The 27,868-nt window shown below is 52.3% G+C and overlaps 14 protein-coding genes across 14 annotated transcripts; 8 read left to right on the top strand and 6 right to left on the bottom strand.

The window, feature by feature from the left end:
- The first annotated feature begins 26 nt into the window (after positions 1-26).
- Positions 27-3,389, top strand: CC77DRAFT_992629 (cation efflux protein). The gene is made up of 3 exons (XM_018536389.1): positions 27-741; positions 792-2,264; positions 2,315-3,389. The coding sequence occupies exons 1-3, from the start codon at positions 302-304 to the stop codon at positions 3,246-3,248; spliced, it is 2,847 nt and encodes a 948-aa protein (XP_018384576.1). The 5' UTR covers positions 27-301; the 3' UTR covers positions 3,249-3,389.
- Positions 3,390-4,276: 887 nt separating this feature from the next.
- Positions 4,277-5,144, top strand: CC77DRAFT_1032529 (glutathione S-transferase II; the record flags this gene model as incomplete). Its single annotated transcript, XM_018526745.1, has 2 exons — positions 4,277-4,485; positions 4,550-5,144. The coding sequence occupies 2 exons, from the start codon at positions 4,277-4,279 to the stop codon at positions 5,142-5,144; spliced, it is 804 nt and encodes a 267-aa protein (XP_018384575.1).
- Positions 5,145-6,343: 1,199 nt separating this feature from the next.
- On the top strand, positions 6,344-6,865 carry CC77DRAFT_1032528 (hypothetical protein; the record flags this gene model as incomplete). Its single annotated transcript, XM_018526744.1, has 1 exon — positions 6,344-6,865. One exon carries the CDS (start codon positions 6,344-6,346, stop codon positions 6,863-6,865), a length of 522 nt encoding a protein of 173 aa, XP_018384574.1.
- Positions 6,866-8,122: 1,257 nt separating this feature from the next.
- On the bottom strand, positions 8,123-10,395 carry CC77DRAFT_1032527 (ras-domain-containing protein; the record flags this gene model as incomplete). The annotated part of the gene is made up of 7 exons (XM_018526743.1): positions 8,123-8,359; positions 8,587-8,590; positions 9,566-9,919; positions 10,029-10,084; positions 10,135-10,214; positions 10,271-10,297; positions 10,356-10,395. 7 exons carry the CDS (start codon positions 10,393-10,395, stop codon positions 8,123-8,125), a joined length of 798 nt encoding a protein of 265 aa, XP_018384573.1.
- On the bottom strand, positions 10,372-11,389 carry CC77DRAFT_188146 (hypothetical protein). The gene is made up of 3 exons (XM_018530531.1): positions 10,951-11,389; positions 10,756-10,892; positions 10,372-10,656 (listed from the first exon to the last, which is right to left on the bottom strand). Exons 1-3 carry the CDS (start codon positions 11,234-11,236, stop codon positions 10,531-10,533), a joined length of 549 nt encoding a protein of 182 aa, XP_018384572.1. The 5' UTR covers positions 11,237-11,389; the 3' UTR covers positions 10,372-10,530.
- Positions 11,390-11,400: 11 nt separating this feature from the next.
- On the top strand, positions 11,401-14,328 carry CC77DRAFT_1010357 (DUF1620-domain-containing protein; the record flags this gene model as incomplete). The annotated part of the gene is made up of 3 exons (XM_018523642.1): positions 11,401-11,933; positions 11,983-14,221; positions 14,290-14,328. 3 exons carry the CDS (start codon positions 11,401-11,403, stop codon positions 14,326-14,328), a joined length of 2,811 nt encoding a protein of 936 aa, XP_018384571.1.
- Positions 14,329-15,033: 705 nt separating this feature from the next.
- Positions 15,034-15,846, top strand: CC77DRAFT_1096349 (NAD(P)-binding protein; the record flags this gene model as incomplete). Its single annotated transcript, XM_018529838.1, has 1 exon — positions 15,034-15,846. The coding sequence occupies one exon, from the start codon at positions 15,034-15,036 to the stop codon at positions 15,844-15,846; it is 813 nt and encodes a 270-aa protein (XP_018384570.1).
- On the bottom strand, positions 15,788-17,927 carry CC77DRAFT_1041808 (cytochrome P450). Its single transcript, XM_018527246.1, has 5 exons — positions 17,371-17,927; positions 17,045-17,315; positions 16,908-16,982; positions 16,411-16,839; positions 15,788-16,345 (listed from the first exon to the last, which is right to left on the bottom strand). Exons 1-5 carry the CDS (start codon positions 17,754-17,756, stop codon positions 16,010-16,012), a joined length of 1,497 nt encoding a protein of 498 aa, XP_018384569.1. The 5' UTR covers positions 17,757-17,927; the 3' UTR covers positions 15,788-16,009.
- Positions 17,754-19,181, top strand: CC77DRAFT_188609 (methyltransferase). Its single transcript, XM_018530533.1, has 2 exons — positions 17,754-18,786; positions 18,842-19,181. Exons 1-2 carry the CDS (start codon positions 17,974-17,976, stop codon positions 19,073-19,075), a joined length of 1,047 nt encoding a protein of 348 aa, XP_018384568.1. The 5' UTR covers positions 17,754-17,973; the 3' UTR covers positions 19,076-19,181.
- Positions 18,863-20,742, bottom strand: CC77DRAFT_1021966 (hypothetical protein). The gene has a single exon (XM_018525370.1). The coding sequence runs from the start codon at positions 20,600-20,602 to the stop codon at positions 19,112-19,114; it is 1,491 nt and encodes a 496-aa protein (XP_018384567.1). The 5' UTR covers positions 20,603-20,742; the 3' UTR covers positions 18,863-19,111.
- A 419-nt stretch (positions 20,743-21,161) lies between these two features.
- Positions 21,162-23,198, top strand: CC77DRAFT_939444 (F-box/WD repeat-containing protein pof1; the record flags this gene model as incomplete). Its single annotated transcript, XM_018534674.1, has 1 exon — positions 21,162-23,198. One exon carries the CDS (start codon positions 21,162-21,164, stop codon positions 23,196-23,198), a length of 2,037 nt encoding a protein of 678 aa, XP_018384566.1.
- A 295-nt stretch (positions 23,199-23,493) lies between these two features.
- CC77DRAFT_188319 (hypothetical protein) lies at positions 23,494-24,329 on the bottom strand. The gene has a single exon (XM_018530532.1). The coding sequence runs from the start codon at positions 24,185-24,187 to the stop codon at positions 23,789-23,791; it is 399 nt and encodes a 132-aa protein (XP_018384565.1). The 5' UTR covers positions 24,188-24,329; the 3' UTR covers positions 23,494-23,788.
- An 80-nt stretch (positions 24,330-24,409) lies between these two features.
- CC77DRAFT_1021963 (hypothetical protein) lies at positions 24,410-26,264 on the top strand. The gene has a single exon (XM_018525369.1). The coding sequence runs from the start codon at positions 24,822-24,824 to the stop codon at positions 26,010-26,012; it is 1,191 nt and encodes a 396-aa protein (XP_018384564.1). The 5' UTR covers positions 24,410-24,821; the 3' UTR covers positions 26,013-26,264.
- A 53-nt stretch (positions 26,265-26,317) lies between these two features.
- Positions 26,318-27,209, bottom strand: CC77DRAFT_1063055 (hypothetical protein; the record flags this gene model as incomplete). The annotated part of the gene is made up of 3 exons (XM_018528596.1): positions 26,318-26,854; positions 26,941-27,051; positions 27,123-27,209. 3 exons carry the CDS (start codon positions 27,207-27,209, stop codon positions 26,318-26,320), a joined length of 735 nt encoding a protein of 244 aa, XP_018384563.1.
- Between the last annotated feature and the right edge of the window lie 659 nt (positions 27,210-27,868).

Below are 27,868 nucleotides of genomic sequence, written 5' to 3'. Positions count from 1 at the left end.
GGACCGAAAGGGGAAGGCGCTCAATGACAGTCATGTCAATCTGTAAGACCCCTGAAACTTATTGATAGTGCAGCAACGCGCGCCGCTATCGAAACACCAAGACGCCAAAGCGCTGCGTAGCCTCATTGCAACGCACTTACACCACACGAGTTGCTATCCCACGTTGCTTTTTCTCCTACAACACCGCCACTTTTGTTCAATTGAGCACCGTTTCATCGCGAATCCGAGGGCCCCACTTCGCCGATAGCCCTCACCGAGTCAAGACCATCTCACAGCGGACCGACGAACGCGACGTTGGCAGATGGCGTCGACATATGCGCTGCCCGTCACCCCTACCACGCACACACACAGCCATGGCCGCTCATCATCACAATACACGCCCGAGGCATACGCAAACAACTCGATGAATACATCGTCGCCAGCCAAAGACCACGCCCACCGACACACCCGGTCCGACATGAATGGGAATGGGCAGTTGCATGGCGCTGTGCGCTCACCGTATGCCGAGTACAACAGCCCTGCGCGCGAACATGACCATGGCCATGAGAGATCGGGCTCCAACGATTCCACATACACACTGAAACCCTTCTTGAATGGAAGACCAAAAGGGCGACAAAGAGGGGAATCAGATCTGGGTCGCTCACCGGCGAGGAAGGCACCCGCAGCTGGAGGATATGCCTTTTCGCCAGTGTCACCTATACAAGAGTCTCCAGCGCATCTGCCCCCGCCTCCGGTTTCTTCGTAAGACATTCTTGACATGGTCGGATTGAGCGCTGCTAATACAACACCAGGTCGTGGCTAGAACTTCCTGAGGCCCTGACCGCGCTCCTAATACCTCTACCGTATATCTTCGCCTCGTTGGCATACCCTAGCGGCGTGGGACAGACATCGAAGCTGCCCTCGACTCTATCAGAAGCTGTGTCAGACCGCACACCCGAACTCGAACCTGCCACAGCAATAAGCGACTTTCCACTACTACATGCGCTCGCTCTCTCATCAGCGACCTTGTTGCTGGTTGGTGTGGCAGCCAAGGTCAACTCCAGCCTACAGCCACTCGACAGGCGGAAAGAAGACAAAGGCACATTCAACATCAGCAATGCGCCGAAACGCGTGGCAAGCAACATGGTCAGCGTATTACTGCCCTTCTACGCGTCCCTTCACCTAGGAGGAGCGAAGACGGCATTGGTCATATTGGTGGCAGTTGCCGCTGGACTTGGTGCCTTTGACCAGAGACCAGGGAAGCACACACCTTGGGACGATATTCGGCGGACATTGAGGACCAGAAAAGTGACATGCGGGGCTCTTTTCTTAAGCATGGCTGCAGATGTGGTGACCTCTGCTAACGTCACAGGTAGCCTGATCGGCTATATGGCGCTTCTGGTGTCGCTCCTTCTTGTCCCTCCGCCTCTACCCACAGCAGGCTGGTCATTGATGACCGGGCCACAGAGCCAGGACTCTTACATGACGCAAAAGCCGTCTCGCGCATCGCTGCCGAAGCCTTCATCAGCCTTGGTGAGTAACACCGAGAACCAGCTACTCACCATTGTGTCTGGTCTTGTCCTCACTGTTACGACTATTCTGTTTTCACTCGTTTCTTCTGCAACCCCCTCTTTGTCGCACCACAGCCTGGCATTCTCAACTCTATCAGTTGCATCTACGACGGCGCTTGTATTTCTATCATTACCAGCATCGTTACGGAGTCAAAAACAAGTCGGATTCAGATTGAGTGGCATTTTCATCTTCGCCTTGAGTTTCTTGGAACACAACGGAGTTGGTCATTTCAAGATTGTATTCCCTTGGGTTTGCGCTATGATGATTGGAGCGGTCGGCTTTGACACTCGTTCGCCTGTACCGCATTCGCACGACCATGGGCATGCGGGCCACAAACACTCGCATGGTCATGACCACGGGCATAGTCATGGCCATCATCTACATGGAAATCACTCCAGAATCTCAGCGTTCCTCATCGCCCGCACTACTCCGGGCTCCATTATACACAGTGTGTTGATCGAGCGGGACTCGCGACGCATTGCATACTTTGGTGTACTCAATCTTTCCTTCATGATGGTCCAGTTCTTCTACGGCTTCGTCAGTGGGTCATTGGGATTGCTTACGGATAGTATCCACATGCTCTTCGACTGCGCTGGTCTCGCTGTGGGACTAGTAGCAGCAGTGATGAGCAAGTGGCGCCCCAACGCTCGCTTTCCATATGGCTATGGCAAGGTCGATACACTGTCTGGTTTTGCAAATGGCGTTTTTCTTTTGTAAGTTACCAGCACACGTAGTTTCCCATATATATGCTAACCTGAACCAGGCTCGTCAGTGTAGAGATCATCTTCGATGCCTTCGAACGCCTCTGGGAAGGTCACGAGCTCCAGCGTCTAAACGAGCTTCTGATTGTCAGTATTCTTGGTTTCATCGTTAACATCGTCGGCCTTGTAGCCTTCGGCCACGCACATCACGGCCATGGTCATGACCACGGGCACGAAGGACACGATCATGGACATGGACATTCTCACGACAACGAAAACATGCAGGGTATCTTTCTGCATATCCTCGCCGACGCACTCGGCTCTGTTGCAGTCATCATTTCAACACTTCTTACAAAGTACTATGGTTGGTCTGGTTGGGACCCCATCGCATCCAGCATCATTGCAATCCTGATCTTCCTGTCGGCCATTCCGCTTGTCAAGTCGAGTGGCGCAAGACTTATGCTGAGTCTGCCAAACGATGTTGAGTACGGCATCAGAAATACTCTTGGAGAGTTGGGCACACTAAGAGGCGTGGTCGGATACGCAGTGCCCAAGTTCTGGCTTGAAGATGAGGGCGCTGCTCATGCGGAAGCACATGCTCACGAACATGCGAAAGATGACCATGACTGTGGAGGTGGACATAAGCATGATGACCATCCACACGATCACCACGAACATGACCACTCCCACTCCCACGATCATGGCCACGGCCACAGCCACGGTCACTCGCATAATCACTCTCACGACCACGGACATTCGCATTCACACTCCCATGACCATCACGACCACGATCACGATCACGATCATGCGCCTAAACAACGCCGCATTCTCGGCGCAATTCACATCATTGCTTCCCGCGCGGCAGATCTGGAAGACGTACGGGACCGTTCACATCAGTTCCTGAAGGATCGGAACATGGATCTAGTGATTCATGTGGAGAGGGAAGGCGAAGGCCGCTGTTGGTGTGGAGGTGGAGGTGAATACAAGATCAACTGATGTTCATGACGTGCGGCAGTGTGTCATTGAGTTGCTCTCTTGCGCATGCGTTGTACAGTCTTATACAGGAGGTGTATAGTATGAGACTTGGATACAGCTTGTATATCAATACATAGACATACATAATCGTAAAAATGCTCTACAATCGTTCATCGCCTACCAACGCCCCATGATTATACTACATCTACTATAGAAACACGCTTATCCTTTCTAGAATTTACTACAGGACGCATTAGGATTATCCAGCGTATCACAGTATCACAGCTCTGTAAGCGCATGCGAGGCTATGCGAGACGAGCTGCTTGTTACTGCCGAACGTGTTGAGTCTGACTGTATTCGCAGCACTTTCGGGCTTGACCATCAAAGATTACGGGATGGCGGATGAGGGCATTGAGTCGATATCCTCTGCAATTATTAAGCACATCTTGACTCCACAATGTACGTATCTCTAAGAGTACCCCGTAATTCAACGAGCGTTTTGCCTATCTGTCTGACATGAATAGACCTCTACAGTATTGGCATATCGATCTAGTTCAAGAAGAACTATATTGATCAAGTTGCCTTGATGTATGATAGTAACTGTTGAAGTACCACAGGCGCTTGGGTATCCTGGCCTTGGGAGTCGCTTAGTCACGAAAACAATCAGAAGCTGACAATGTGCAGCGCATTCTGGGATGTGACACCTATCACGACTCCCAGACTTGCGATCCTTTATCATGTATACGAGACCCGTTCGGCGTACCTACCATACCGATGTGCGAAGCTTATGCAATGTCCGTAGATATTGGTGCGGCGACGTCATGGATTCCTAAGCAATTCCACTTAGGAAGAGGTAGCTCTCCACATGCGCCTGCCCGCATTGTGCATATAACCCCTCCTTTGCGCGCAGGCTAGCCTTCTTCATGTCACTATTACGCTCCTCTCTATCCTCGCAGCTTAAGAACTTCACACGCCTCTCCACTCAGACGCGCATAATCCCTCGATCGCACTTCCACACCTCACGGCCGTTACTGCGCATACTTCCAGAAATGTCGGACCAAGAACCCACCGGATTGAAGGCGGACAAGGGCATTGAGCTGCTCACTTTTGGCACGCCCAATGGATGGAAAGCTAGCATTCTGCTAGAGGAGCTCAAGGATGCCTATGGCAAAGACTACACATGGCAGTCCATCAACATCAGCAAGAACACACAGAAAGAGCCTTGGTTCACCAAGCTCGGCCCCAATGGCCGAATTCCGTAAGCAACGATGCCTTCCGAATTATGCGTGAGGCTTGTACTGACATTGCGCTCCACTGCCTAGTGTAATTGTCGACCACGATCAGGGTGGCTTCGCCGTCCAGGAGGGTCTCGCAATTCTTGCATACCTGACGCGCCACTACGATCCCGAACACAAATTCAGCTTCTCCGACCCTCTCGATATCTCGCGCGCAGAGCAATGGATGGCCTGGCAACACGGTGGCCTGGGCCCGATGCAAGGCCAGGCCAACCACTTCAACCGTTTCGCAAAGGAGCGCATCGCCTATGGCATGCAGCGTTACACGGGCGAGACTGAACGTCTTGCCGGCGTGCTTGACACGGCTCTGGCCAAGTCCGACTACCTCGTAGGCAACAAGTTCAGCATTGCGGACATTGCCAGCTTTGGTTGGGTCCACATGCTTCGCATCTCTGGTGTAGACCTGGAGTCATTCCCCAACCTGAAGAAGTGGTGGGAGCGCATACTTGCACGGCCTGCAGTTCAGCGTGGCTTGGAGATTCCGAGCAAGAGTGGATTCGGAAACGACACCTACATACAGAAGATGAAGGACGACGCTGAGTTTGCGGAGAAGGAGCACAAGCTTGCGGAGCAGATCAAGGCTGCCAAGGAGCAATATGGCTACAAGTATTCCAGCCCTTGAGGACAAACACAAGTCTTCTGGTGAACGAGTGACTGTCTAGGAGCCGAACAGAATTCGCGGGCGATTAATGCCCCTCCAGAATAGGATAATGTTACTCTTCTCATACATATTTGTGCCATAGCGGAATGGTCTTGAAACAACAAAGACTCCAGGTGCCGAAACTGTCAACACATCACTCCAGTCCATAGGTCACTCATGATACGCTGTCTTGTGCGACAGCGAAGCTATCTCAGACTTCATGGTTGCGTTTCATGTCACCAGTTGATAGACAATTGTTAGCCAATCACGCTGTGGCGTACCCCTGCCGCCGATGTAACGCTACTCGGGCGCCAACGACGTCAGCGCCTCGAAACAGGGTCACCAGGTCTTCAACCACACGTTCACAGCGCGCGCTGAGAGCACGTCCAGGCGCCAACGCATGGCTGTAAAGGGTGTCTAGGGTAACGATGTACCTCGCAAAGAGATTCAAAAGAGATGCGATAGCAAGGTGAATGGCGCATCACCAACGCTTTCTACGTTTTCTATCGCGTGTTTATTCTGCATCACCGTCGGCTTTGACAGTCGCGACAATCCCTTATTGATTTTATTTCACCGCGTCTTACCCGTCCATCTTTCTGATAGCGCGATACCCCTTTTGCCGTGTGTTTCTAGTCAGCCTTGCGCAGCACACCCCTTCCCTATGCCGATCCTTCCAGAGTTTGCACCAAAACAGCATAATCGCGTGCACAAATTTGATTAAACCCTGGAAGCCACATCCCACCCACGTGCCATCACCATCAAGGATCAAGTACGACGTCATCAAGCTTGGAAGCAGAGAAGGGAGCAGTAACATTGTTACTACCCCGGAAAACAAGGACCCTGTGTGCCAACGAAGTTTATTTTTGCACGACGCAAAGCTACAACGACGTTAGTTCTGTCACAGTACGAAAAAGGAGTTGTCAATTAATACGGCTTCGCACCATTTCTTCCCCGCTCTTCCCATAACGACCTCACCAACCACCGATACTCCCAAGGACCCCTTACGAGGCATCAAAGAATTAAGAGACATCCGTCCGCGCACGACGTACGAATCGAACAATTTTACAAGACTACCCTTCGCATCGACAAAACGTAAGAACTTACCTATTAATCTTCCAAACATACACACATCAAACCACTGAGCCTAGCTGACCCACACAATGCTTAGTTTCCTAGCAACAATGGGCTTCAAATTCCTCTCACGTAGCAGCATGCGGGGCGAAAAAGCCACCCTAGGAACTTCTCTCGGTGCCTCGCTCACACCCACCCTTATCCTGCGCATTGTCCTACGATTCTTTCAGTTCGTCATGGGCCTCACCGTCATCGGTCTCTACGCTGTCGACCTAGACAACGCGCGCAAGCAAGGGAAATACGTCGACTCGAAATGGGTATGGGCCGTCGTTTGCGGTACACTTGGCGCTGTCAGCTCTCTGGCTCTCATACTGCTCAAGTCCTGGTTTTTCTTCGGCGTCGACGCGCTCGTCTTTCTGTGTTATCTTGTGGCATTTGGCATCTTCGGCAAAATGTTCATTAGCGAGAACCCAGAGGGCAACAAGGGCATCACCAGGATGAAGAACGCTGTCTGGGTGCTGTTGACTAACATGTTACTCTGGTTGATTTCGGCTATGGTGGGAGGTTTCATGTTCTGGAAGACGAGAAAGGCAAGGACCACACACACTGGGCGTGCTAACCAGCACGTCTAAAAGCCTTCTCTCTACTCCCCTCTGCCACACTTGGGACTGGGAGTCAGAGAGATTTACTGACTGGATTCGTGCCATTTTCAGATCCGGTTCAGCTTTGAAATCGATATCTCACACGGGGACGATGCGTCTTGGCTTCACGGTTCCAAGACGGTTGCTTAGGGGCCGCCGTCGTCAAGGTCAAGAGCTTGCTCCAGCGAGGAGATACCGACCGGCTCTCAAAGTCCTTTTGTCTCGGATGCGCTCCGTCCCATGCCACTCTTGAACTCGACGCGCCCAATGAACTATTCCCAGAGTTTCCTTCCTCATACTGCGATGCCTTGTGCGACTTGCTGCAAACCCCAGCAGCATCTTTCGGCTGTCCAAAATCAGCGCTGCGTTTCTTCGCCGTTACCGAATATATCCACGCCCCCGCCCACATACCACACCAACCCCTCCACAGTCGCATGTACCGCAGCATCTACGATAGGCGAAGAAAGAGTCGATCCCAACGAAGTAGATCAAGCCCCGACAGACTCTTTCCAAACCTGGCTTTCTCATTTTCCTGATCATTCGATACCCTTTGTTTTCCGCGAACTGATGTCTTGAGCGATGCTATTGTTTTTGTGTTGTTAAGCTCAAATTCTAGCCAGAAGTAGCAGTTTAGCTAGTACAATCACTGAGTGTTTTTACCAAGAGTCATCAACATATTAAACATATTAAACATATTAAACATAGCATCGTGACTTCTAGCCGGCCATGTACGATCGACACATCCACTTGAGAAGTGAGCAAACTAATGTAGGTTTTTACCAAAAGTAGTCCTAGTGCTGTATGGTGCCACCGCAGAACTACCGCAGCACTAAAGGTCGCAGGTCTAGAGTGCTGGAAACGTATCCTCACTGGACATCTCACTAGTGCATTTGGAGTTTGCGGAACCGCATGAGATGAAGTAATCTATTCAACAAGATCTTGATTTTGATCAGAACACATCTCAGCAATGTTGTACTCGTTAACTTCACAAAAGATTTGTTGCACAGGCATGTAAGAATATGTCACAGCGGAGATTGATCAAAGTGTTTGTAAAGAGATTTATTGGTATCTTATGGCTATTAATTCATGGTACTGTCGTAACCAGGCGAGAGTCGCAGTGCTCATCGCTCATAATCCATAGTGGTATCGTTCTGAATCTGGTGATGATTAGAATCTGTTGTATATACCGAAGACAAGTATGGAACATACCGAAGAGAAATGTCGAACCAGTGCTCAAGTACTTAGTACTTAGATGGAGCGCTTGTTGGCCTCGGCGGAGCCCTCGTGCTTCTCCTGGTTGATCTTGTCACCAGCAGCGTTGAGAGCACCGGAGGCACGGTCGGTGAGGGAGTCCTGGCCGGGGACGTTGCCCTTGGCCTGCTGCTTGTTGCCCTCCTTGGAGGCCTCAGCGGACTGGCCCTGGACAGTCTCGGAGACGTAGTTGGCGGCGTTCTTGACAGAGTTGACGGCCTGGCCGATGATGCCCTCGTTGGGGTTGTTGGCGTTGGGAGCAGACATTTTGAGTGTTGGGGTGGTTGGTTGGTTTGGTTTGAAGGAAGTGTAGTGTAGTAGAGGAGTTGAAGGCTTGTTGTGTGATGAGGGAAGCAAAGGGAGTCGGGCGTGAGGGTATTTATGTAGAGTGAGAGGGGTAGGAGATACAGGCTAGTGGAGGGGCTGAGCGCTAGACTCGAACGCAGTACAAACAAACATACGTCACTGTTTGAGTGCTCCAGATGTGACGTCACAGGGAAGGAGCTCTGGGTGAGGGGGCTAGACCACGCAAGCGCGGGCGAGTACCCGCAGCTACGAACCATCACATGCAACGCACAAACCCAAGGAAGACGGTGGCACTTTTTGCAAATCCCGCTGTAGATCGTGATTATCATGCGTATCGCGTCATGGGCGATTGGGTTTCTCATCTGGCATTCGCTGTGTGCCTGAAAGATGCCCCTCTATTGCCCCGCCAGTGACGTCAGGCCATGGACCGCGGCTTGCATCAAGCTTGCGTCAAGTACAGCTGCCTAAACAAAGCACGCAAACGCTTGCCGCAAAGCAGGACAGTCGCAAATGTCACGCGCTCGTGTTTCAGCCCGATAGTAGGCGGTCGCCGTAGCAATGCAGGGCCAGCTGAGTTCCGTAGGCGTCGGTTCCGGAAGGTACTTGGTCCCGGAGGGGTTTACTCCGCTGCACAGGAAGCATACTGTGGCCTGGAAGCAGACAAATTGCCGTATGCAGATAGCCAACACGTCATGAAAAGAGCTCATCGAGATGGCTCCACCCGCAGTGACCTGGCAGCTTCGCCCAAGTGGGGGCAAGGGGCGAGGACAGGTGTACTTGCCGCGTCCGTGCCGACATCTGGACTACATGTACACAAAGTCTAACCTTCATACGAACAACCACCGAAAACCTCACGCGACCGATGGCGAATTCAGGATACGCGAATGTGGCAGAAGAACCATGATGAAAGGGGATTAATTGCCGCTGTGAGCGGATGATCTAATACCTCTATGGTACCAAAAATCTAAACCGAGAAACTTGGAAGGAACGGTGCGAATGGAGTCATGACAGCGCCTGTACCAGCAAGCCCACTGCCACTCGTACAGTCGTCCGTCGTAGGGTATCGTAACTTAAAGGATGGTGCAATGCGGTCGGTGTCCCTTGCGCTTGGGTCTTCCAGTATGCGTCCGGGACCTTGGACCAGGCCTCGGTGAGTCGGGTGGGGCCATGCGCGACCGTTCCTGTTGATCTTTGCGGATGATTTGCCTGCAGAGGTCGACAAAGGCCTCGTCCACGTTTGCTCTTCTCCGAGCACTGGTTTCAAAGTACGGTATATTCCACTCACGCGAGATTGCAAAGGCTCGTGGGCGTGGCACTGCTCGGTCATCTTCTAGATCTGACTTGTTGCCGATGAGGACCATGGGAACGTTGCTATCTTCCTTTATTCGTCGTATCTGCTCCCGAAGCTCTGCCAGTTCCCAGAAAGAAGACGCCGACGTTATGCTGAAGACCAGAAGGAACCCCTGACCGGTTTTCATATATAGTTCCCTATCGAGTGTAAGTCTTGAGCTGTAATGAGCCTCGGACGGTATGTTACCTCATGGCAGCTACTTGAGGTTAGTCATGGTTTCTGGGTGCATGGGGCAGCTGTCAAGACTTACTGAATTGCTCGGTGCCTGCAGTGTCTAGAATCTCCAAGATGACATGGCGGCCCTGGAGTGGGTCAGCGACGGGGTAACGAGAGCAACTTGAAGCAGACGCACGTCAACATCAAGCACCTTGCGGTACGAGTCTTCGATGGTAGGATCATAACTCTCTATCCATACATTCTGCACGAATTGCGCTTTGAAGGGGTCAGCATTCTGTAACAATGGCGAGCACTCGAGGCGGTAACCTTACCTGTTAGGCAGCTCTTTCCGACTCCACCTGCAGCGCCACCGTCGTCAGCTGTCTTCTAGTTGCTGGCGGTGTCTAACTAGCTTACCAGAACCAAGGACGACTATGTGGTACTCCCGTTGCGACATGCTGTGGATTTGCGTGAGCGAGCAGCTTGCTGCGAGGCCAGGAGGAAAATGACGAGAAGTGCTCCTCGCCGCCTTCTGTGGCGGTGTGTGCCACAGAGGGACGAGCGGCTCAAAATCGCCGTCGTCTAGCAGAGGCTAAGCGGTCACAGTCGCCGTGCTGCTTGGACACTGCGTCTGTACCAGCGAGCTGAGTCGGGCGGTGCGCGTCGTACTGCGCTCTGGGCCAACCACACTTGTCAGCGCATGTATTTCTAGATCAAGCTGGGCCCAATCAGAGAAAAGCAGGCTTGGATGCATCAATCAACGAGCCATCAGAGCAGCTCGACTGCATGCATGCGCGGGCAAGTTTGTGTAACTCACCTGTTTGAAGCGCGAGGTTGGGGGGCTGGGGCAGATTTTTCCCGTCACGTGAAGGTCGAGGTGGGAGAGGGAAACGGCGTCGCGATAATCAGGGAGCAGTCGAGAAGAAGGTAGCGAAGGCACATGCATGCAGTAGACTTGGTAGGGCTTAGCAGGAGATATGCTAGGTGTTCGGCTCTGGGGTGCAGCCCGTACAGCCCGTAATTATGCCAAAAAAAACAAAGCGCCGAGATGCTGGGAGAGGGAAGGAGACGAAGACGTCGTGGCCAGTCGCGAAACGAAGCCAGGGCGTCGGGACAAGCTCCAATCTATGATAGCGTGGTCCTTGTATCGAGTCGTGCACAAGAAGGGTTCGCAAGGCTGTCGAGCAAGCATCACAGTCGACGTAATTATGGCCCATGGAGACGACCCGGTTCCCCGACGCCGCCTGCAACTGAGTCGTGAAAAGGCTGGGCTGGCGGTTCCATGTTCCATGTTCCATGTTCCAAGGCTAGGGAGCAGGGCACCCAATAAGGGTCCCGTGATCCGGAGCAGGTCTGGCACGTGCGCCAGGGCACTGCAGAGGTGTGTGCTGTGAAGCCGACACATGGTGGATAGTAGCCGAACGACGAGCACGCCGACGACGAGCTGCAATTCCACCCGACCATGCGTTTCCATGCGGCCATTGCCCTTGCAGCATGTCTCGCTCCGGCAGCTGCCATTTTCGAGGACGACGCTTATCACATTGATTTCCACTATGCGCTGCTAGGCCTTCCTGCACCAGAGGCCACCTTCTTCCAGAAGCCCTATGCCGGCTCCAAGGCGTCCCTGCTGTATTCCATCTCGCAGAACCAGACCATCGGCGCCATCAACCCCAAGGATGGCGCATTGGTCTGGCGCCAACACTTGGCCTCGCAGCCCGGCCAAAAAGGACACCTGCGCTCCGGAAACGAGCAGGATACCGTCATCAGCGCTGTTGGAAACCGCGTAACGGCATGGAGTGCTTCGGATGGCCGATTCGTGTGGGAGACTAGCGTCGAGGGCGCCGCAGTCGAGGATCTCGAGATACTGGAGCAGGAAGATGGCATGACCATCAGCGCGGCCAAAGACGCCATTGTCCTTACTACCGACGGCAGCAGCAGTGTCAAGAGGCTCGACGGCAAGACTGGTCGCGCCAAATGGACCTTTGAGGATACCAGGTAGCTATGCCAAAACATCGACATGTAGCAAACGCTGACTTGTTCACAGCGGAGATACGCCCTTCCAGATCTCGACCTCACCCACCACCATCTACTACATCGCCCTCCACACGCCCCTGCTCGGAGGCTCCAAGCTCCGGGTCACATCCCTCAACCCCATTACCGGCAAGAAGCTTGACCAATACACCCTCAACTCCGACACTGAGATATCCTCGCGCGACCGCATCCTGTTCGCTGGAGCCAACACAGCTGCCCCACTACTGGCGTGGACCGACAAGGCGAACAAGGTGCTGAAAGTGAACATCATCGGCTCCAAGGCTGTGTCGACCTTCAACACGCCAGGCGACGAAGTGGTAGAGAGCATCGTCCTGCATGCTCCCAACCACATCAACTCGCTCGCCCATTTCCTCGTCGAGTACCAAACCGCCGTCGGTCATTCCGCCGAAGTCTACCACGTCGACCTCAACAAGCAAACCATCTCCAAAGCCTACAGCCTCCCAGAGCTTAAGACGAAGGGAACATTTGTTACAAGCACATCCGACGCCAACGTCTACTTCACCAGGCTTACCGAAGACGAAGTCACTGTCTTCTCTTCTGTCTCGCATGGCGTATTAGGTCGCTGGAATGTCAGGGGCTCTCCGGTACTTGCGGGCGCCTACCCTGTGCATGGTCAGTCTGAGGTTGTCCTGAAGTCTGGCGTCGCTAGCGCTGTACGGTCCGCTGTCCTGTACTCCAACGGACAGTGGGCACTCCTGCGAAACGATGAAATCGCCTGGACCCGGCCCGAGTTTTTGTCGGGCACTGTCTCTGCAGTCTGGGCCGGCCTTCCTGAGGAGGAGGCCTTGGCACAAGCACTTGCCGATGAGAGCCACCGTAACCTCGTCTCCGCTTACATCCACCGTGTGCAGAGGCATATTGAGGATCTGAAGTACTTCCCAGAATGGGCGCAGAATATTCCCCAGCGCATCTTGGGTAGTGTGGTTGGCAAGCCCAAGGAAACCACAGTCGACGATATACAACAAGATACCTTTGGCTTCCACAAACTGGTTGTCGTCGCCACCAAGACGGGTCGCATCGCTGCCCTCGATGTTGGATCGCGGGGCAAGGTCATGTGGAACATGGACCTTGGCCAGTTTGCGCCTGATACAAGCTTCCAAAATCCGACTCTGAAGGCACACAGTGGCTACGTTGAAGTAAGGGATGCCAGCTTCCAGGGCTCGCTTTTCATCAATTCGACGACTGGTGGCCTTATTTCTCCCGACAAGATCAAGGTTGAGGCTCCCCTTGCTGCCAAGGGACAAGAGCTTGTTTCTTTTACCTTGGTTGACGGTACTCTGAAAGGCTATCTGGAAAGTAAGCCTGGTTCCGAACCAGTGTGGAGTTTCACGCCACCTGTTGGAGAGAAGATCGCTGGCTACGTCGCCCGACCAGTCAAGGATCCCGTTGCGTCTATTGGCAAAGTGCTAGGAGACAGGAGGGTACTATACAAGTACCTGAACCCCAACCTTGTCCTAGTTACGGCAGTCGTTGAATCTGCGCGGTCCGCTTCCATTTACTTGATTGACTCTGCATCCGGACAAGTACTACACACTATGTCACACAACGATGTTGATACCACAAGACCCATTCCGGCGACCGTCTCAGAGAATTGGTTTGCGTACGCGCTGACTATCGATGCTGCATCTGGTGCTTCATCTCGCGGCTACCAGCTTGTCGTTTCTGATCTTTACGAATCTCCTCTCCCTGACGACAGAGGACCATTGGGCGCTACATCTAACTCTTCTACTGTGCAACCCTCTGGCTCGAACGGAGATGCCGCGAAGCCTTATGTGATATCTCAGAGTTATCAGGTACCAACAGAGATTACACACATGAGTGTTACGCAAACCAGACAGGGTATCACCAGTCGCGAACTCCTTGTGACTGTACCTGCAGTCAACGCTATTATTGGTATTCCACGGACGGTCATTGATCCTCGCCGACCAGTCGGCCGTGACCCCACTGCGCAAGAAGCTTCTGAAGGCCTCGTCAAGTATACACCTGTCATCAACTTCGACCCGAAATGGCACCTTACCCACAAGTACGAGGTTCTGGGTATCGAGAACATCATCACGAGCGAGAGCGGAATTGAAAGCACTAGTCTGGTCTTTGCCTATGGCTTGGACATCTTCGGTACACGAGTTGCACCCAGTTTTGCCTTTGATATCTTGGGCAAGGGCTTTAACAAGATTTCCATGCTTCTTACTGTTGTTGGATTGTTTGTTGGAGTCTTGTTTGTCGCGCCTTTGGTAAGTTCATACAATTCTCACCTTTCAGCGTACTTATGCATTACAAAGCGTACTGACAATCTCTCTAGGTCAAGCGAAAGCAGATCAACACCATGTGGACAATGTGATCGACTACCAAAACACGGCCCTCTGAAGAGAATAAGCTTTGAGCGCATCCAAGTCTCCAGAAGACTTAAATACACATACACGCCCCGAGGTCCGACGCTGCTTAACAGCGCTAGCCTAGTAGTTGCCGCCATCAGCGCGGCCCTACTGCACGTCTCTGATTGAGACTACTCGTACCTGAGATGGCGCAAGTAGAAAAATACAATCGTGTCAAGTCAAACTCTGCACCTATCAATTTGTAATGCATGACGGCTGTACCCGAATAAAAGTAACGATCTATATCCGTTTATTTCCATGCAGGGAAACGTCAAGATCCAAAGCCGTTTTCTCCAATTACGTGGGGCGGTGAAATAGGCTCTAACACATAGCGTGTTTTCTCCACCCGCTATTCCTCCACTAACGTCACCGTTTGTAATAAACAAAGTCCGCACTGGCCGGAGATAAGGACATCGACTACCTTTTGGTACAATGATGCAAGTGCCGTGCTGTGACGCCGACGTGCAAATAGCTGTGCATAGCTATATATACATGAACCGCCCTCTGTGCTGCTAATGTGAACAGCAATATAACACAACACTCGGTTTATATCAGCCTCCACTACAACCAACAAAACAAAGATCTCGGGACAAGTTGCCTGCTCAACAGGAAGCACCCAAAACATACCACCTATTCAGCTCATATCCCCCTACACACATCAAGACAGAACCATGACGGACCAAAAGCGCTACACCAACAAACTAGAGAAATCACGCATCCTAGTGATTGGCGGAACGTCAGGCCTCGGCTACAGTGTAGCAGAAGCATGCCTCGAAAACGGAGCGTTAGTGACTATCAGTTCGTCAAATAAGTCACGTGTGGACAATGCTGTGTCCAAACTCAAGGATGCCTACCCATCAGCAGCCGACTCCAGCAATCCCCGCATCTGGGGTCTTACCGTTGACCTGGGAAAACCAGACACGCTGGAACAAGAACTGAAGACGCTTTTGGATAAGACAGTAGGCAGCATGCCAGAGGGAAAACTCGACCACGTCGTCTACACCGCAGGAGATAAGCTGGCAGAGATGAACTTGAGCGATATGACAATGTCGAAAATCGTAGCCGCAGGCCAACTCCGTTTCTTCGCCCCTCTCCTCCTGGGAAAACACCTCCCCAACTACCTTGTCCAGTCCTACAAATCCTCCTACATCATCACAACGGGCGCCGTGTCCGAGAAGCCGATTCCCAACTGGAGTGTCGTCGGTTCGTACGCTGGGGGTGGGCACTCCATGGTGCGCGGTCTGGCTCTCGATATGAAGCCTATCCGTGTCAATGGTGTTAATCCTGGAGCGGTGGAGACAGAACTTTGGGATCATTATCCGGAGGAGCAGAAGAAGGCAATTATGAAAGCTATGGAGGGGAAGATGGCGACGGGGAGGGTTGGAAGACCGGAAGATGTAGCGGAGACGTACTTGGGATTGCTGAGAGACTACAACGCCGATGGATTTATGGTGAGAACGGATGGCGGTGGATTGTTGATGTGATTAGAGTAGAATCTATGTAAGCATCTCATGTTCCTCACGGCATATGGCAGGAATGCAAGGTATTCTCAAGGTTCAAATGATGGTATATATCATCAAACCTTGTTGCCGCTCCAAATAGCAAAAATTTGGGACGCAATTCAACCCATAAGCACCAATCAACACTTCAGTCTCCCGTTCTCTTGACCAAAACCCTCAACCCTTTGCTGTCCAGCTTTGCCACGGGAATGAAGAAGTCATGCGCCAGTGTAACATCCTCGACATCGCTCTCATGTAGCTCAAACTTGTATCGCCTGAACATCATGCCCAACGTGAGGTACAATTCGATGTAAGCCAAGTTGATGCCCAAACAAGATCTGGTTCCTCTCCCGAACGAGACCATGAAGCGCTCCAAAGGAATACCCTCGGGTGTCTTGGGATCATCGAGCCAGCGCTCCGGGATGAATTCGTGAGAAGAAGGGAAAATCGTTTCATCGTGCGAGACGTCAGGAATAGTCATGGACTTTGTGGCATGCTAGTCAGCAGCAGAAGTGGAAGTGGATCATCAAGTGGAGGTAAATTACTTACGATGCAGGTATTTGCGGGGATTACCCACTGTCCATACTTCAAGGGTGTCTTGTGTGTCCTAGGATTCCTTGCACTTAGTCCGTACGACATTCGCGCTGTCTCCATGATGATGGCTTTGAAATAGGGCATCTTCTCTAGCGGACCCAGTTCCAGTACATCTCGGTTGGGGAAGGCTTCGACGAGCTCTCTATGCAAGCGCTCGTAGATACGTGGGGTGTTGATGATGTGGAAAGCTGCTGTGGAAAGCGAGAAGGCGGTTGTTTCGACGCCGCCACCGATGATGATTTGCGCCTCATCTGCAAGACGTTTGTGTGTTTTATCTGAAGCTGGGAGCTTGGAGCTGAGGATCTCCTGGAATATAGTTTTCTTTGCGTCGTTGGATTTTATTTCTTCGCCTTCGAGAGTTCGCGCAATGAGATGCCAGTTATCCTATCTTCCATGTTAGGCTGATATAACACGGTACGAAGGAGATGGGGAGAGGAGTGGCTGTTACGTACCTGCTTAAACTTGAGTATTGACTTTGCTGCTGGCTGGAGCCAAGCGGTGATTCGATCAGGAATACTATTCATGACCTAGAACAACAATCAGCTTTCTGTGTCGTTTGACTAAATTCTGATCCATAGATATATCCTACCGGAAGTATCATGGGAAATTGTGTAGCGACGTGTCCTACGCCGCCAATCTTGATGAAAGCGTCATGAAAGGACTCAAAGTTGGGGTGTTTGAGTTGATTGTAGTTGAAGCCGAAGAAGTAGTCCATGATGATGTCGCCGGTCAGGGCGGGAAAGGCATGAGAAAGATTGAGCGGCTCTGCAGAACCCTCAAACTCTTGCATCCGCACAGAAAGAGTGTCGACATGGCGATAAATGATGTGAATGAAGTCAAGAATTGAGCGACGTGAGAACCTGATGGTAGGTGTTAGTCTTTTTGGTATCTGACGTCGCAGTGCAAAGGTCATACATATGAGCCACGGCTGCACGGCGTCGCTTGTGTTGCTCGGCATTGACAGTGGGAAGCAGGCCGCCCGCACAGCCAAACCTTTTGTCCCATCCTTCCTTGTCAAGATGGAGGTTCTTGGCGTAGACTTGTTCGTAAAAAGAAGGATCTCGTATGTGTAACTCATCAGGCGTCACTCGTACGATAGGTCCATACTCGTCGTGTAGCTTGGAAATCTGTCTAGAGTACTGCCCTTTCAACACTATCTCGTAATAGGCCTCGTACCAGCTTGAAACAGCCGCTATCTTCGGTCCAGGAAAGCGCGATAGTGGGTGGAAATATAGGCGGTAAAAGACACGTGCGACGAGAAACCCAAAGTACGCCAGAACGCACAGGACGGGTAGAGACATGATGGCTGGCTGTCAGAGCGAAAAAGAAATGAACACGCGGCAAAGCGCTCTTTTGACTAGATTGAGATCCTACATGTCGCTAAGGCAAGTGATCACTTCCACACTGGTTATGGCATAGAGTGGGTGTGTGAAGACCCGGCATTTTGGAACTCACGGCCTTGCCGCGACGAATGTAGAGAGGTGGAAGATATAAGGGTTGGCCTGACCCCGCGAGCGCATGAGAGCTCTTGGAAAAGAACACAGCATGTCGGCCGCCCCACCCGACGAAACAGCTCCTCAGGGAAACCTGGAATCCGTACTGCATCTCGATGTTGATACGGCGAGTAATAGTGACAGCGACTCGGCGTTCGGCAGCGAGTCGACGGCATCAACGTCTATTGCGTCGACAATTCTGAATTACGAATACTCCAATGGGCGACGCTACCACGGCTATCGCTCGGGTGCTTACATCCTACCGAACGACGAACAGGAGCAGGATCGCCTCGACTTGCTACACCACATATTTCTGCTTATCCTAGGCGGCAAACTCTACGATGCGCCTATTCCACCCGCTCCCCAGCGTGTCCTTGACATTGGTACCGGCACTGGCATTTGGGCCATAGACTTTGCCGACGAGCACCCAGGCGCTCAGGTCATAGGCACCGATCTCAGTCCCATCCAGCCGACATGGGTACCGCCCAACGTCAAGTTTTACATTGACGATGCCGAATCCGAATGGGTCTACAGTCCCGACGAGGCCTTTGACTTTATCCACTGCCGTACCATGTCTGGTAGCATCGCCGATTGGGACAAGCTCGTCCAGCAGACGTTTACACACACCAAGCCCGGCGGTTATGTAGAATTTCAGGAACCGCTCGCGCTGTGTGAATGCGACGACGGGACTATAGACTTGGCAGTCGACATGTTGAAGTGGCAGGACCTGTGTCTCGATGCCGCTAAAAAGTTCGGCAGGGACATCCGCGCAGGGCATACCCTGAAGCAGAGGATGACGGATGCGGGGTTCGTCGACGTACACGAAAAGCTTATCAAGGTATGTATACATGCAAGCTAAACCAATCTGCACAGTATGCTAACAAGGTATGTAGGTCCCTATTGGACCCTGGGCCAAGGACGCGAAGTTCAAGGAGATCGGCCGCTACCAACGCGAGCACATGTCTATGGGCATAGAACCCTACACATTCGGCCTCTTGGGCAAGGTCATGGGCTGGACTGAATCCGAGTGCCGGGTTATGATTGCCAAAGTGGTTGCGGATATCAGGAGAAGGGATGTACACATGTATATTCCATTCTACTTTATACACGGACGGAAGCCGGAGTAGGACGTACATGACATATATCTATATAACACCAACCAACTACATTCGCCGTTTGACCCGCGTGAGAGCCCTCTCAACGACAGTTCTGCCTAGCTGTGGTATACTCCGTACACCATCCATCTCTTGGGCTTCGTCCTCATGCTCTTCCTCTACAGAAGTTGGCACGACTGTGACTTGGTACTGGCGCGGTGGATCTTTCAGACCCGGCCAGATGTCTAAGGGTAAGTAGTCGCCCTGAGCCAAGGTAAACTGCTCCCTTGCGCGCTCATCTTCAAGCCGCAGTCTATCCAGCTCCTTTTGCGCTTCTTCGGCTTTCCGTTTCGCCTTTTCGTGCCGTCGTCGGCGTGACGAGATCTCAACGAGGAGCTCGGCATAGGCAAGATCGAAGCGCTCGTAGAAGTCGCGCTGATTCTCCCAATCTTCGATGCCGCTGATTAGGCTGGGCCGCGTGTCTTGCAGCCACGAAGCATAGAAAGAGCGTGAGGTAACGATATGACCCTTGACTTGGCCAGTAACTTGCGACACCATCTCGAGTATGCTTGAGAGAGCTGAGGATTCGCTGCGGACGTGGCGGATGTGGTTCTCGATCTGGCCGAGGAGGAAGGTCATTTCAGAGCCTCGTTCCTGGATCTCGTTGACGACGTCTTCCACTTCCTGCGCGTCCTTTTGCAAAACGTTTAGCATGTCGCGGCGCTCTTCTTCGCTCATGGGCTCAGGCGGTGCGGCACCATTATCCCCGGAGTGGACTGGCGCATCTCCTGTAGCTTGTGTAGCAGCGGCGGAACCTCCTTCTGTATGACGCAAGGCTGTTATGCATAGATCGTAGTGTTGTACAAGCGACTGGAATGCCTGGGCAGCTTCCTTTGCGTGGCCCTCGAGGTTGTGGTATAGGCTTGGTATAGGACTCGGAGTAGACGTGGTTGCGGGTGTTGTGGGCACGTTCTCGATGGAAGAGTAGATGTTGTCGAGGCTTGTATCAAAGTCACGACAGCTCTCATCGAGGGCGGCATGGGCGTCGGTATAGCGGTCTATGCAGGCGCGCAGTGCGGTCTGGAGGTTGGAGACAGCGGCGCTGTCGATGAAGTCGTAGAGATGCTTCTGCGGAGTGCCCTGAGGCTGCAAGGCGGCTTCGATGGGTGTTTCGCGGAGTACAGCGAGGGTAGAGTTGAGACCGGCAAAGGACGTGTCGACGTCGTGGAGCAGCTGCTTGTACTCGGCCTGCACCTCAGCCTCAACCACGTCTATGCCGCGGCGGACGGCTTCCAGAGCATCCACCTGCTGCTCCACTATGTTGCGTATGGATGTGTTCTTCGCAGCGACGACCGCGTTCTCTTCCAAGAGGTCACGTGCCGTGTTTACGATTTCGGTGGCTCGCCATAGTACCGTCTGGGTGTTGAGTGCGCGTTTGGCGGCGACGAAGTGGTTGACGAGATGCTCGAGAGTGAGGGACTGGGTCTGGTCCTGGTCCAAAGACGTTCTAGAGGCAGCGCCACTGCTGGTGGGAGATGCAGGAGAGGGTGGAGAGGCCATGATGTTGGCGACGACGAGGGCTTATGTCAAGCATAGTGGCCGTAGTGCCGGTGGAGTCGTGGTGGAGGGAAGGATGCAAAAGGCTGGGGTACGTGAAGCATGACAGCTGCGGGCTAGGATCGTGCTTCCGGGAGGGGCTTGGCGGGGGCTAGGGCTGCATTAGGAACAGGGAGCAGGGTCCACCACTGCGGAGACATTGGCATTGCGTGCTGAAGATGCTATCAAGGGCTGGCATTGCGCCATTCAACCTATTCTTGCGCCCACCATCGCCTCCGCCTAACGGATTCTTGCGCAACCTTTTGTCGAGTCGCCGTCACACTCGCTTCGCCGCATTCGCCGGTACAACCAGACAGTTGGGGCTCGCACGCGATATTGGCCCGGAATCTCGACAACGCCCGCCGCTGCGACACATGAATTGAACATGGCCTCGCATACCGCCCACGCCACCATGACCACCACCACCACGACCCCAAAGCAAAGGCGGCTCTCATGGCGCGCTCGCATCCCTTCGCCTGACGACTTCACCGCCGCCACATCCACCGACCCGCACGCTGCTCTAATGCAGGGCCACGACCACGAGGGGCTCTCGGAGCGGACCAGACACTTGCACGGCGGTACAGACGACGCTGAAGAAGCCCAGGCCAACAAGTCTAAGAAAATGGAGAAGATGATCACGCCATATCTCGCACAACATATCCCTCAGCAGTACAATCCGCTCGGGGCCAACAGCCCAGGTCAAGACGAGCGCCCGCCCACTGCCAACACCAAGTTCTGCTACCGCCATCGTCCCGATCTATTGTGTCGACGACAAGCAGACGAGCCGTCCATGGAGCAACTACAAGAGCAACTCGGCAGGGAATCCCAGGCTGACCAGCAGAGCATTGCCAATGTCTGGTCGCTCTTCTCCGCTGCCCCGTCTCGCCATCGCAACCTCATGCTGCAAGGTATCCTCGCTCAGTGCTGTTTCCCTCAGCTCTCCTTCATATCCTCGTCCGTCCGCAATCTCATCAAGATCGACTTCCTCGGCGCGCTCCCCACCGAGCTGGGCTTCAAGATCCTCTGCTACCTCGACACAACCTCGCTCTGCAAGGCCTCGCAAGTCAACCGAAGGTGGAGACAACTGGCAGATGACGACGTCGTTTGGCACAAGATGTGCGAGCAACACATTGACAGGAAATGCACAAAGTGCGGCTGGGGGCTCCCGCTGCTCGACCAACGTCGTCTGCGGCACGAGAAGAGACGGATACAACTACGCGCATCTGGACGGGGTCTCAACGAGTGGTCGCCCAATATCACCCCGCAACCAGAAACCTCCCAATCGCATGCCATACTTGCTCATCGATTGTCACAAGACTCTGGCGCCAATGTTGGTGCTAAGCGCTCTGTACCAGAAGACGACTCCTCACCAGAGGCGTCCAACAAGCGAGCATGCACCAGCAACCAAGCAAACCAAGACCAAGTCACAACCTACTTTGACCATCCCAAGAAACGACCGTGGAAAGATGTCTACAAGGATCGATACAAGGTTGGTAGCAACTGGAAGTACGGACGCTATTCAACGCGCACCTTCAGAGGCCACACCAACGGCGTCATGTGCCTGCAGTTCGATGACGAGGTTCTCATCACGGGCTCTTACGATGCCACAGTCAAAGTCTGGGATATCAAGACGGGCCAAGAAATACGCACACTTACCGGCCATACCCAAGGTATCCGGTGCCTGCAGTTTGAAGACAGCAAACTCATCACCGGAAGCTTGGATAATACAATCAAGATTTGGAATTGGCGGACGGGCAAAGAAATCAAAACCTTGACTAGCCATACCAATGGTGTAATTGGCCTGCATATGGCGGACAAGCTCCTGGCATCTGGATCTTCTGATAATACCATCGTGGTACACGACTTTAGCAATATGAAGCGCACCACACTAATGGGACACACGGATTGGGTCAATGCCGTCAAAATTGATCTGCCTTCACGTACTCTCTTCTCTGCATCCGACGACATGACAGTCAAGCTCTGGGATCTCGACACCCATCACTGTATCAAGACATACGAGGGCCACGTAGGCCAAGTTCAACAAGTGCTTCCCCTTCCGCAAGCCTTTGAAATTGACGAAGACGACTTCGTCGCAAATGCAAACAACGACACTTCTGACACGGCCTCTCTCGCCTCCGATACCACCCAATCTTTCGCCCAACCCTCGTCTTCTTCTTCGCACAACTACAACCATCCCGAAGAACCATGTTTCTTCCCAGACGAACCCTCTCGTCCGTCACCACCCTCCTACATGCTCACTGGCTCCCTCGATGGCACGATCCGTCTTTGGCACGTGCCCTCTGGCCGCTGCGTCCACCGCTTCTTCGGCCATGTCGAGGGCATCTGGTCGCTTGCTGCCGATTCCCTTAGATTGGTCAGTGGGGCCGAGGACAAGACGATCAAGATCTGGGATCCCAGAACGGGCAAACATGAGAGGACGCTGACAGGCCACACAGGCCCTATTACTTGTGTGGGCTTGAGTGATGAGAGGGTTGTTAGTGGTAGTGAGGATGGTACGGTGAGGGTGCATTGTTTCGTGGATGAGGGACGGGATTGTTGATGATTGAATGACTGCATAAACGGATACTATTGGATTTATTCTTGTTGCGCCATTGTTGCGCAATTTTAGCGATTTTCTTCTTCTACTGGCCATGGGCAGGTTTAGGTCCCATGTAGGGTTATTGTGGTTTTGGGTGTATTTTATCTTGTCATCATACCTCTTTGATGTCCAGATGGGCGTTTTAATAGATACCCTCCTTCTGTCTTTAGCGAAAATCAATCTCTGGTTGTCTTCAAGATATGCAATGTTTGATGTGTCTAGGCTTAAATCTGCCCTATGTCGATGTATCTACGGATCAATCTTCAGGGATCCTGGCGAGAAGTTGTGTATGGATGGCTTGAAACCATAGAGTACGGTCTGAAGCGATCGCCTAGAGGTCATCATCACTTTCTGGTGCGTTGACACTCCCCACCGTGAAGAAATGCCTTCCAACTTGGCCGCTGGAAACTTCAGAGATAGCGAGTGACTCAGAAGGTACGTTGTTCGAGTTCATCTTTCTCCGGCCATGAGCGCATGCCCTACTCTAAAATGTTCCCTAATCTCGCGTTGTGTCCATCACGAGATGTCGACCTCTAATATGCAAACCTCGCTCACCATTCTAAGCTCAAGCTTTCAACCCAGCTGCCTTTCTTCTCGACTTTTTGCGCACTCACGATGTTCCCGTTGCCCAGATCTGCCCCGTAGAGATGTGCAAAGCAACCTCGTCCGACCTCTTCCCATTTGAGTTCAGCCTTCTTGTCCGCATGAACCTGCCCGTCGCCATCGGTACCCGCGGCCAGCGCCTCGTACTTGATCTTCAGTAGCCACAGCTCCGAGACGTCGCTGAAGAACTTGTCGGCGGTGCCAGGGACTTGCTCTGATGTCGAGAGATGGATGTAACCGTCATTGCGGTCGAGATCTGAGAGCGGAAGACGAGCGGGGAGGGGTGATGGCGGGGCAGAAGGCAGGATCTTATATAAGCAGGTTGGGAGGGGCGAGGGCGCTGGCATTGTGGCGTCTATTTTCGGATTGCGAGAAAGTGGAAAACGCGGTATGCAATGTGCGGTGAGTGGTGGTCTGTGACGTTGCGGGAGAATGGATAGTAGTTTGGGCAGCAGGAACTAGAGAGCGTCACAAGTCGCGAGAAATGCATGTTATGCTCGTGATTGGCCGAGGCGAGATTACGTGAGACCATTTTTTTAGACAGCGTACCACTGTTCAAACATGCCCTTCTGAGCGCCACAAAAGCCAGCCTGATTGTGGCACTTAGGCAACATGTCGCGTCCGTCTTTTCACCGTACACCTACCCATTCGCGACACATCACCAGGTTTTCCTGCATCTCCCCGCCGTCCGGTGCATTTACGTCATTCTGTTCGGGCAGCCTCGCACATTCGCAAGCTTTGGGTGCAGAAGGGCCACCGCAGAACACGTTGGCAACAAAGGACACCTACTCATGAGACCATAAACACTATCGGGCGCCTTTGGAGACTAAACACTATTTTTGCGCATTCCAAACAACAAGATCCGGCAGTGACTACCATTCACATGCGCCCACAGTAGTCGTCAGGCCAGGTGTCGCACGGTTGGTAGGATGCCCCTATCAGCAACAACAGTCGCCCTATCTGCAAGCCAGCCCGACAAACATGGTCCAAACACGGCTCACCCAGGATGAGATGCGCAGTCTCTCAGAAGAGCAAGGGAACGGCCGGACTCGCTGTTGTTTACAGGCGACTGCCGCGACCGCAACGGGGTCACAGGTCGCATTTGACTATCTCAATAAAGGAGCTGCGAACGTCATATTCAAGATTCGGCCAGAACTCAGTCCCAGCGCCAAACGATTTCAGTTCGTCGATGTATCCCCCAAGGACAAGCTGTCTGGAGTAACCACACCAGTAGCCCACCAAAGCCTGATGGGTACAGTCCTCAGAGTCCCAAGGGGCGGCCAAAAGCACCTTTCATCCTTAGAAATACTTGACGGGTTCGAGCATGCAATCCGCCCACTCTTCTTACCAGGTGCCCGTAACAAAATTCAACTAGACCGGGACCTTACCAAACACCTGATGGATCATGAGGGCGTGCTATTGCTCCCAGACGTCATGGACCACCTTTACACTCGAGTTGAAAAGCTTACATTTGCAAACACGCAGTCGCGACGAAAATGCTGGGGGATACTCCTGCCCGACATGTCGCCTATACCAGGGAAATCGATAACGCTAGAAGTGAAGCCAAAGTGGCTTGCACAATCTCCAAACGCACCGCCTAAGGCAGTCCGCTGTCGCACCTGCGCAATGCAAGTAGCTGTGCCCAAGAAACGCGACAACTACATCTGTCCACTCCAGCTGCTCCATGGCAATTCCTCATCGCTGCAACCTTGGTCACAGACAACAGTCATGCGACAATTCGAAGGAGGAAAACCACCAGCCCCAGTAGTCACATCAGCCATTGCAAAAGCTCTCCTAGACTACGTTACAGTAGGCGACGGTATTACTTTACTACAACACCTCCTCAATCTGCAAAGTTCCCTTGATCCTCGCGGCGTCCTTTGCCGACCCCAGGCGGACACTGGAACATTTGATGATAACCTCCGCCTTGCAATGACATTGAGAGACTGTTCAATGTTCATCAAGATCTCATACAACACAGCGGGCGTCACTGCGATTGAGTCGAAACTAGGCGATCTCGACTTCAAGTCCGCCGAAAAGATTGTCGATTGGACGGACAAGGAGAAACAACTCTTACAAGACAGCTCTTACACTAAGAGTGTAAAAGAAGGTCCAATATGTTGGCTCCAGCGGGTACAAGGGGTGAGTGATATTGTCCAGGTATGGAAGTAAGCGTTTGCGAAGGTTCTATCATGATACATGTTTTTATGTTTTTTTTTATCAAGTTTTATTCTGGGCTTGCAACGGATCGGGTTATTATATAGATTAAGATGGGCGCAAGCCTGAAGACTCATATCTACAAAACTTAATGTATGTACTAGTCCAAAGGAAGACTCAAAAGAGCGAGGGAACTACGCAAATTTCATAGCACCAAGTGCGTCCACACACACATTCATTCCGCCATAGCAAGGCCACAAGAAAAAAGGAATTTCAACCTTAATCACAAGTTGCAAGGTTCTATTCTATCTCGTAATATCTTATTTTCCAACATGTCCCCATTCACTCTCACTGTACACCTTACCAAGCTCATACCACCCTACCTCTTCTTTCTCCAAACCACCCCAAACTCTCTTCGCCCACTCCGTCGATGTACTCTCCGCAATCTCCTTCCACGGCAATGCCTCACCACTAAATTCATGCAACGCCAAAAAGCGCGGCGCCTCCTCGGTCACATCACCAACCTGAAATTCGTTGATGACAGTTGCGTTGCTAAGTTTAAAGCGGCGTGAGCGCACAAAACCAGGTGCACGTTCGAGCATGGGGATGTGTTCTTGACGGTACCAAGCATCGAAATCATCAGTGGATGCTGCGTCTTTTGGAGGGTCTAGAGCGGCGGAGATGAGGAATTTGGGTGGGGATGAAGTGGAGCCCTCGACCACCTGTACCTCTTCGTAGAAGCGGATGTCGAAGCGGACATTTTTGTACACATCTTCGATTAGGTCTGCGCCTGGTGGTTTGATGCCTTTGAAACCTTGGCTATCTTTGTAGGATAGGTCCGGGAATTCGTAGAGTGTCTGTAGGGGGGTTGTGGTTAGACGGGATTTCCGGAAAAGGCGGCAGTGCAGTACAGAGGTTATGAACTGAAAAGATGAGCACTTACCAGCCATGGAGCTTCGTTACTATAGTAAGGACGTGAAAGCTTTTGCTGCAGAGCCGTATAGCGAGCAGCGGATGGTACACCGGGAAGGACGAGGACCTCTTTGGCATGCGTCTTTTCACTCTTATGTCAGCTTCTTCACTCCTTTGCCGTGAAACTCTGCCAACCAAGAGCAGAATACATACATTCTCGTACCAATCACAAAACTTCTCGGCAGACAGTTTATCAGGATGCACGATACGCGAAGAAACCCACAGCACACCGCGTGACATGATTGCGAATATGAGGTTATTCAAACTTTGTGGTTCTTTGACTGTGCGAGCGAAGAAGTTATCAACAAGACGATGCTGTGATGATCACAATGTTTTGACACGATGGTGATAAGCAAAGACGTCGGAGGTACTACTACACTGAGATCAGATCAACCCCGTCATGTGATGTTGGGGGAATAGGACCGACAACTAGTCATAGCCCTGGACACCAAGGAACACGTTATCCAACTAAGCCTCCGTAGTATTAGTAAAGACGGGTGGAGTTGTGGGTACCCATGTCCAGCATCGGCACCAGCGGTTAATTCAAGTCTCAGGGGACGGCATCGGGTTGCGATTGAGAGAACTGGTCGTTGTGCCAAATCGAACTTCTATCCGATAGTAGAGAGAAATAAAACGGTTACCAAACTCGCTAAATCGCATCCTCAGATTATAGTCTTCAACAATCGCACTACCTTGTTTGCCTCCAAACACATTTTGAGACTTGTTGCCCTTATGAATCCATGAGATCAATCACTGCGCGACTCTATTATGATACAAATGTACTCTTCTTTGACCTTGGAGAAGGGAGTAATAATCAATGTGATCGATCCATTGCCGCCGCCCGCGGCTCGGTCGAGGCACTTCCTGAGCTTCCCTAACCGTAATGTCGTATGCCACCG

The sequence above is a fragment of the Alternaria alternata genome, assembly GCF_001642055.1.
Source record: "Alternaria alternata strain SRC1lrK2f unplaced genomic scaffold CC77scaffold_14, whole genome shotgun sequence".
NCBI classification, from domain to species: domain Eukaryota; kingdom Fungi; phylum Ascomycota; class Dothideomycetes; order Pleosporales; family Pleosporaceae; genus Alternaria; species Alternaria alternata.
The sequence above is the reverse complement of the archived record's forward strand: the minus strand, read 5'-3'. Positions and strand labels throughout refer to the sequence as shown.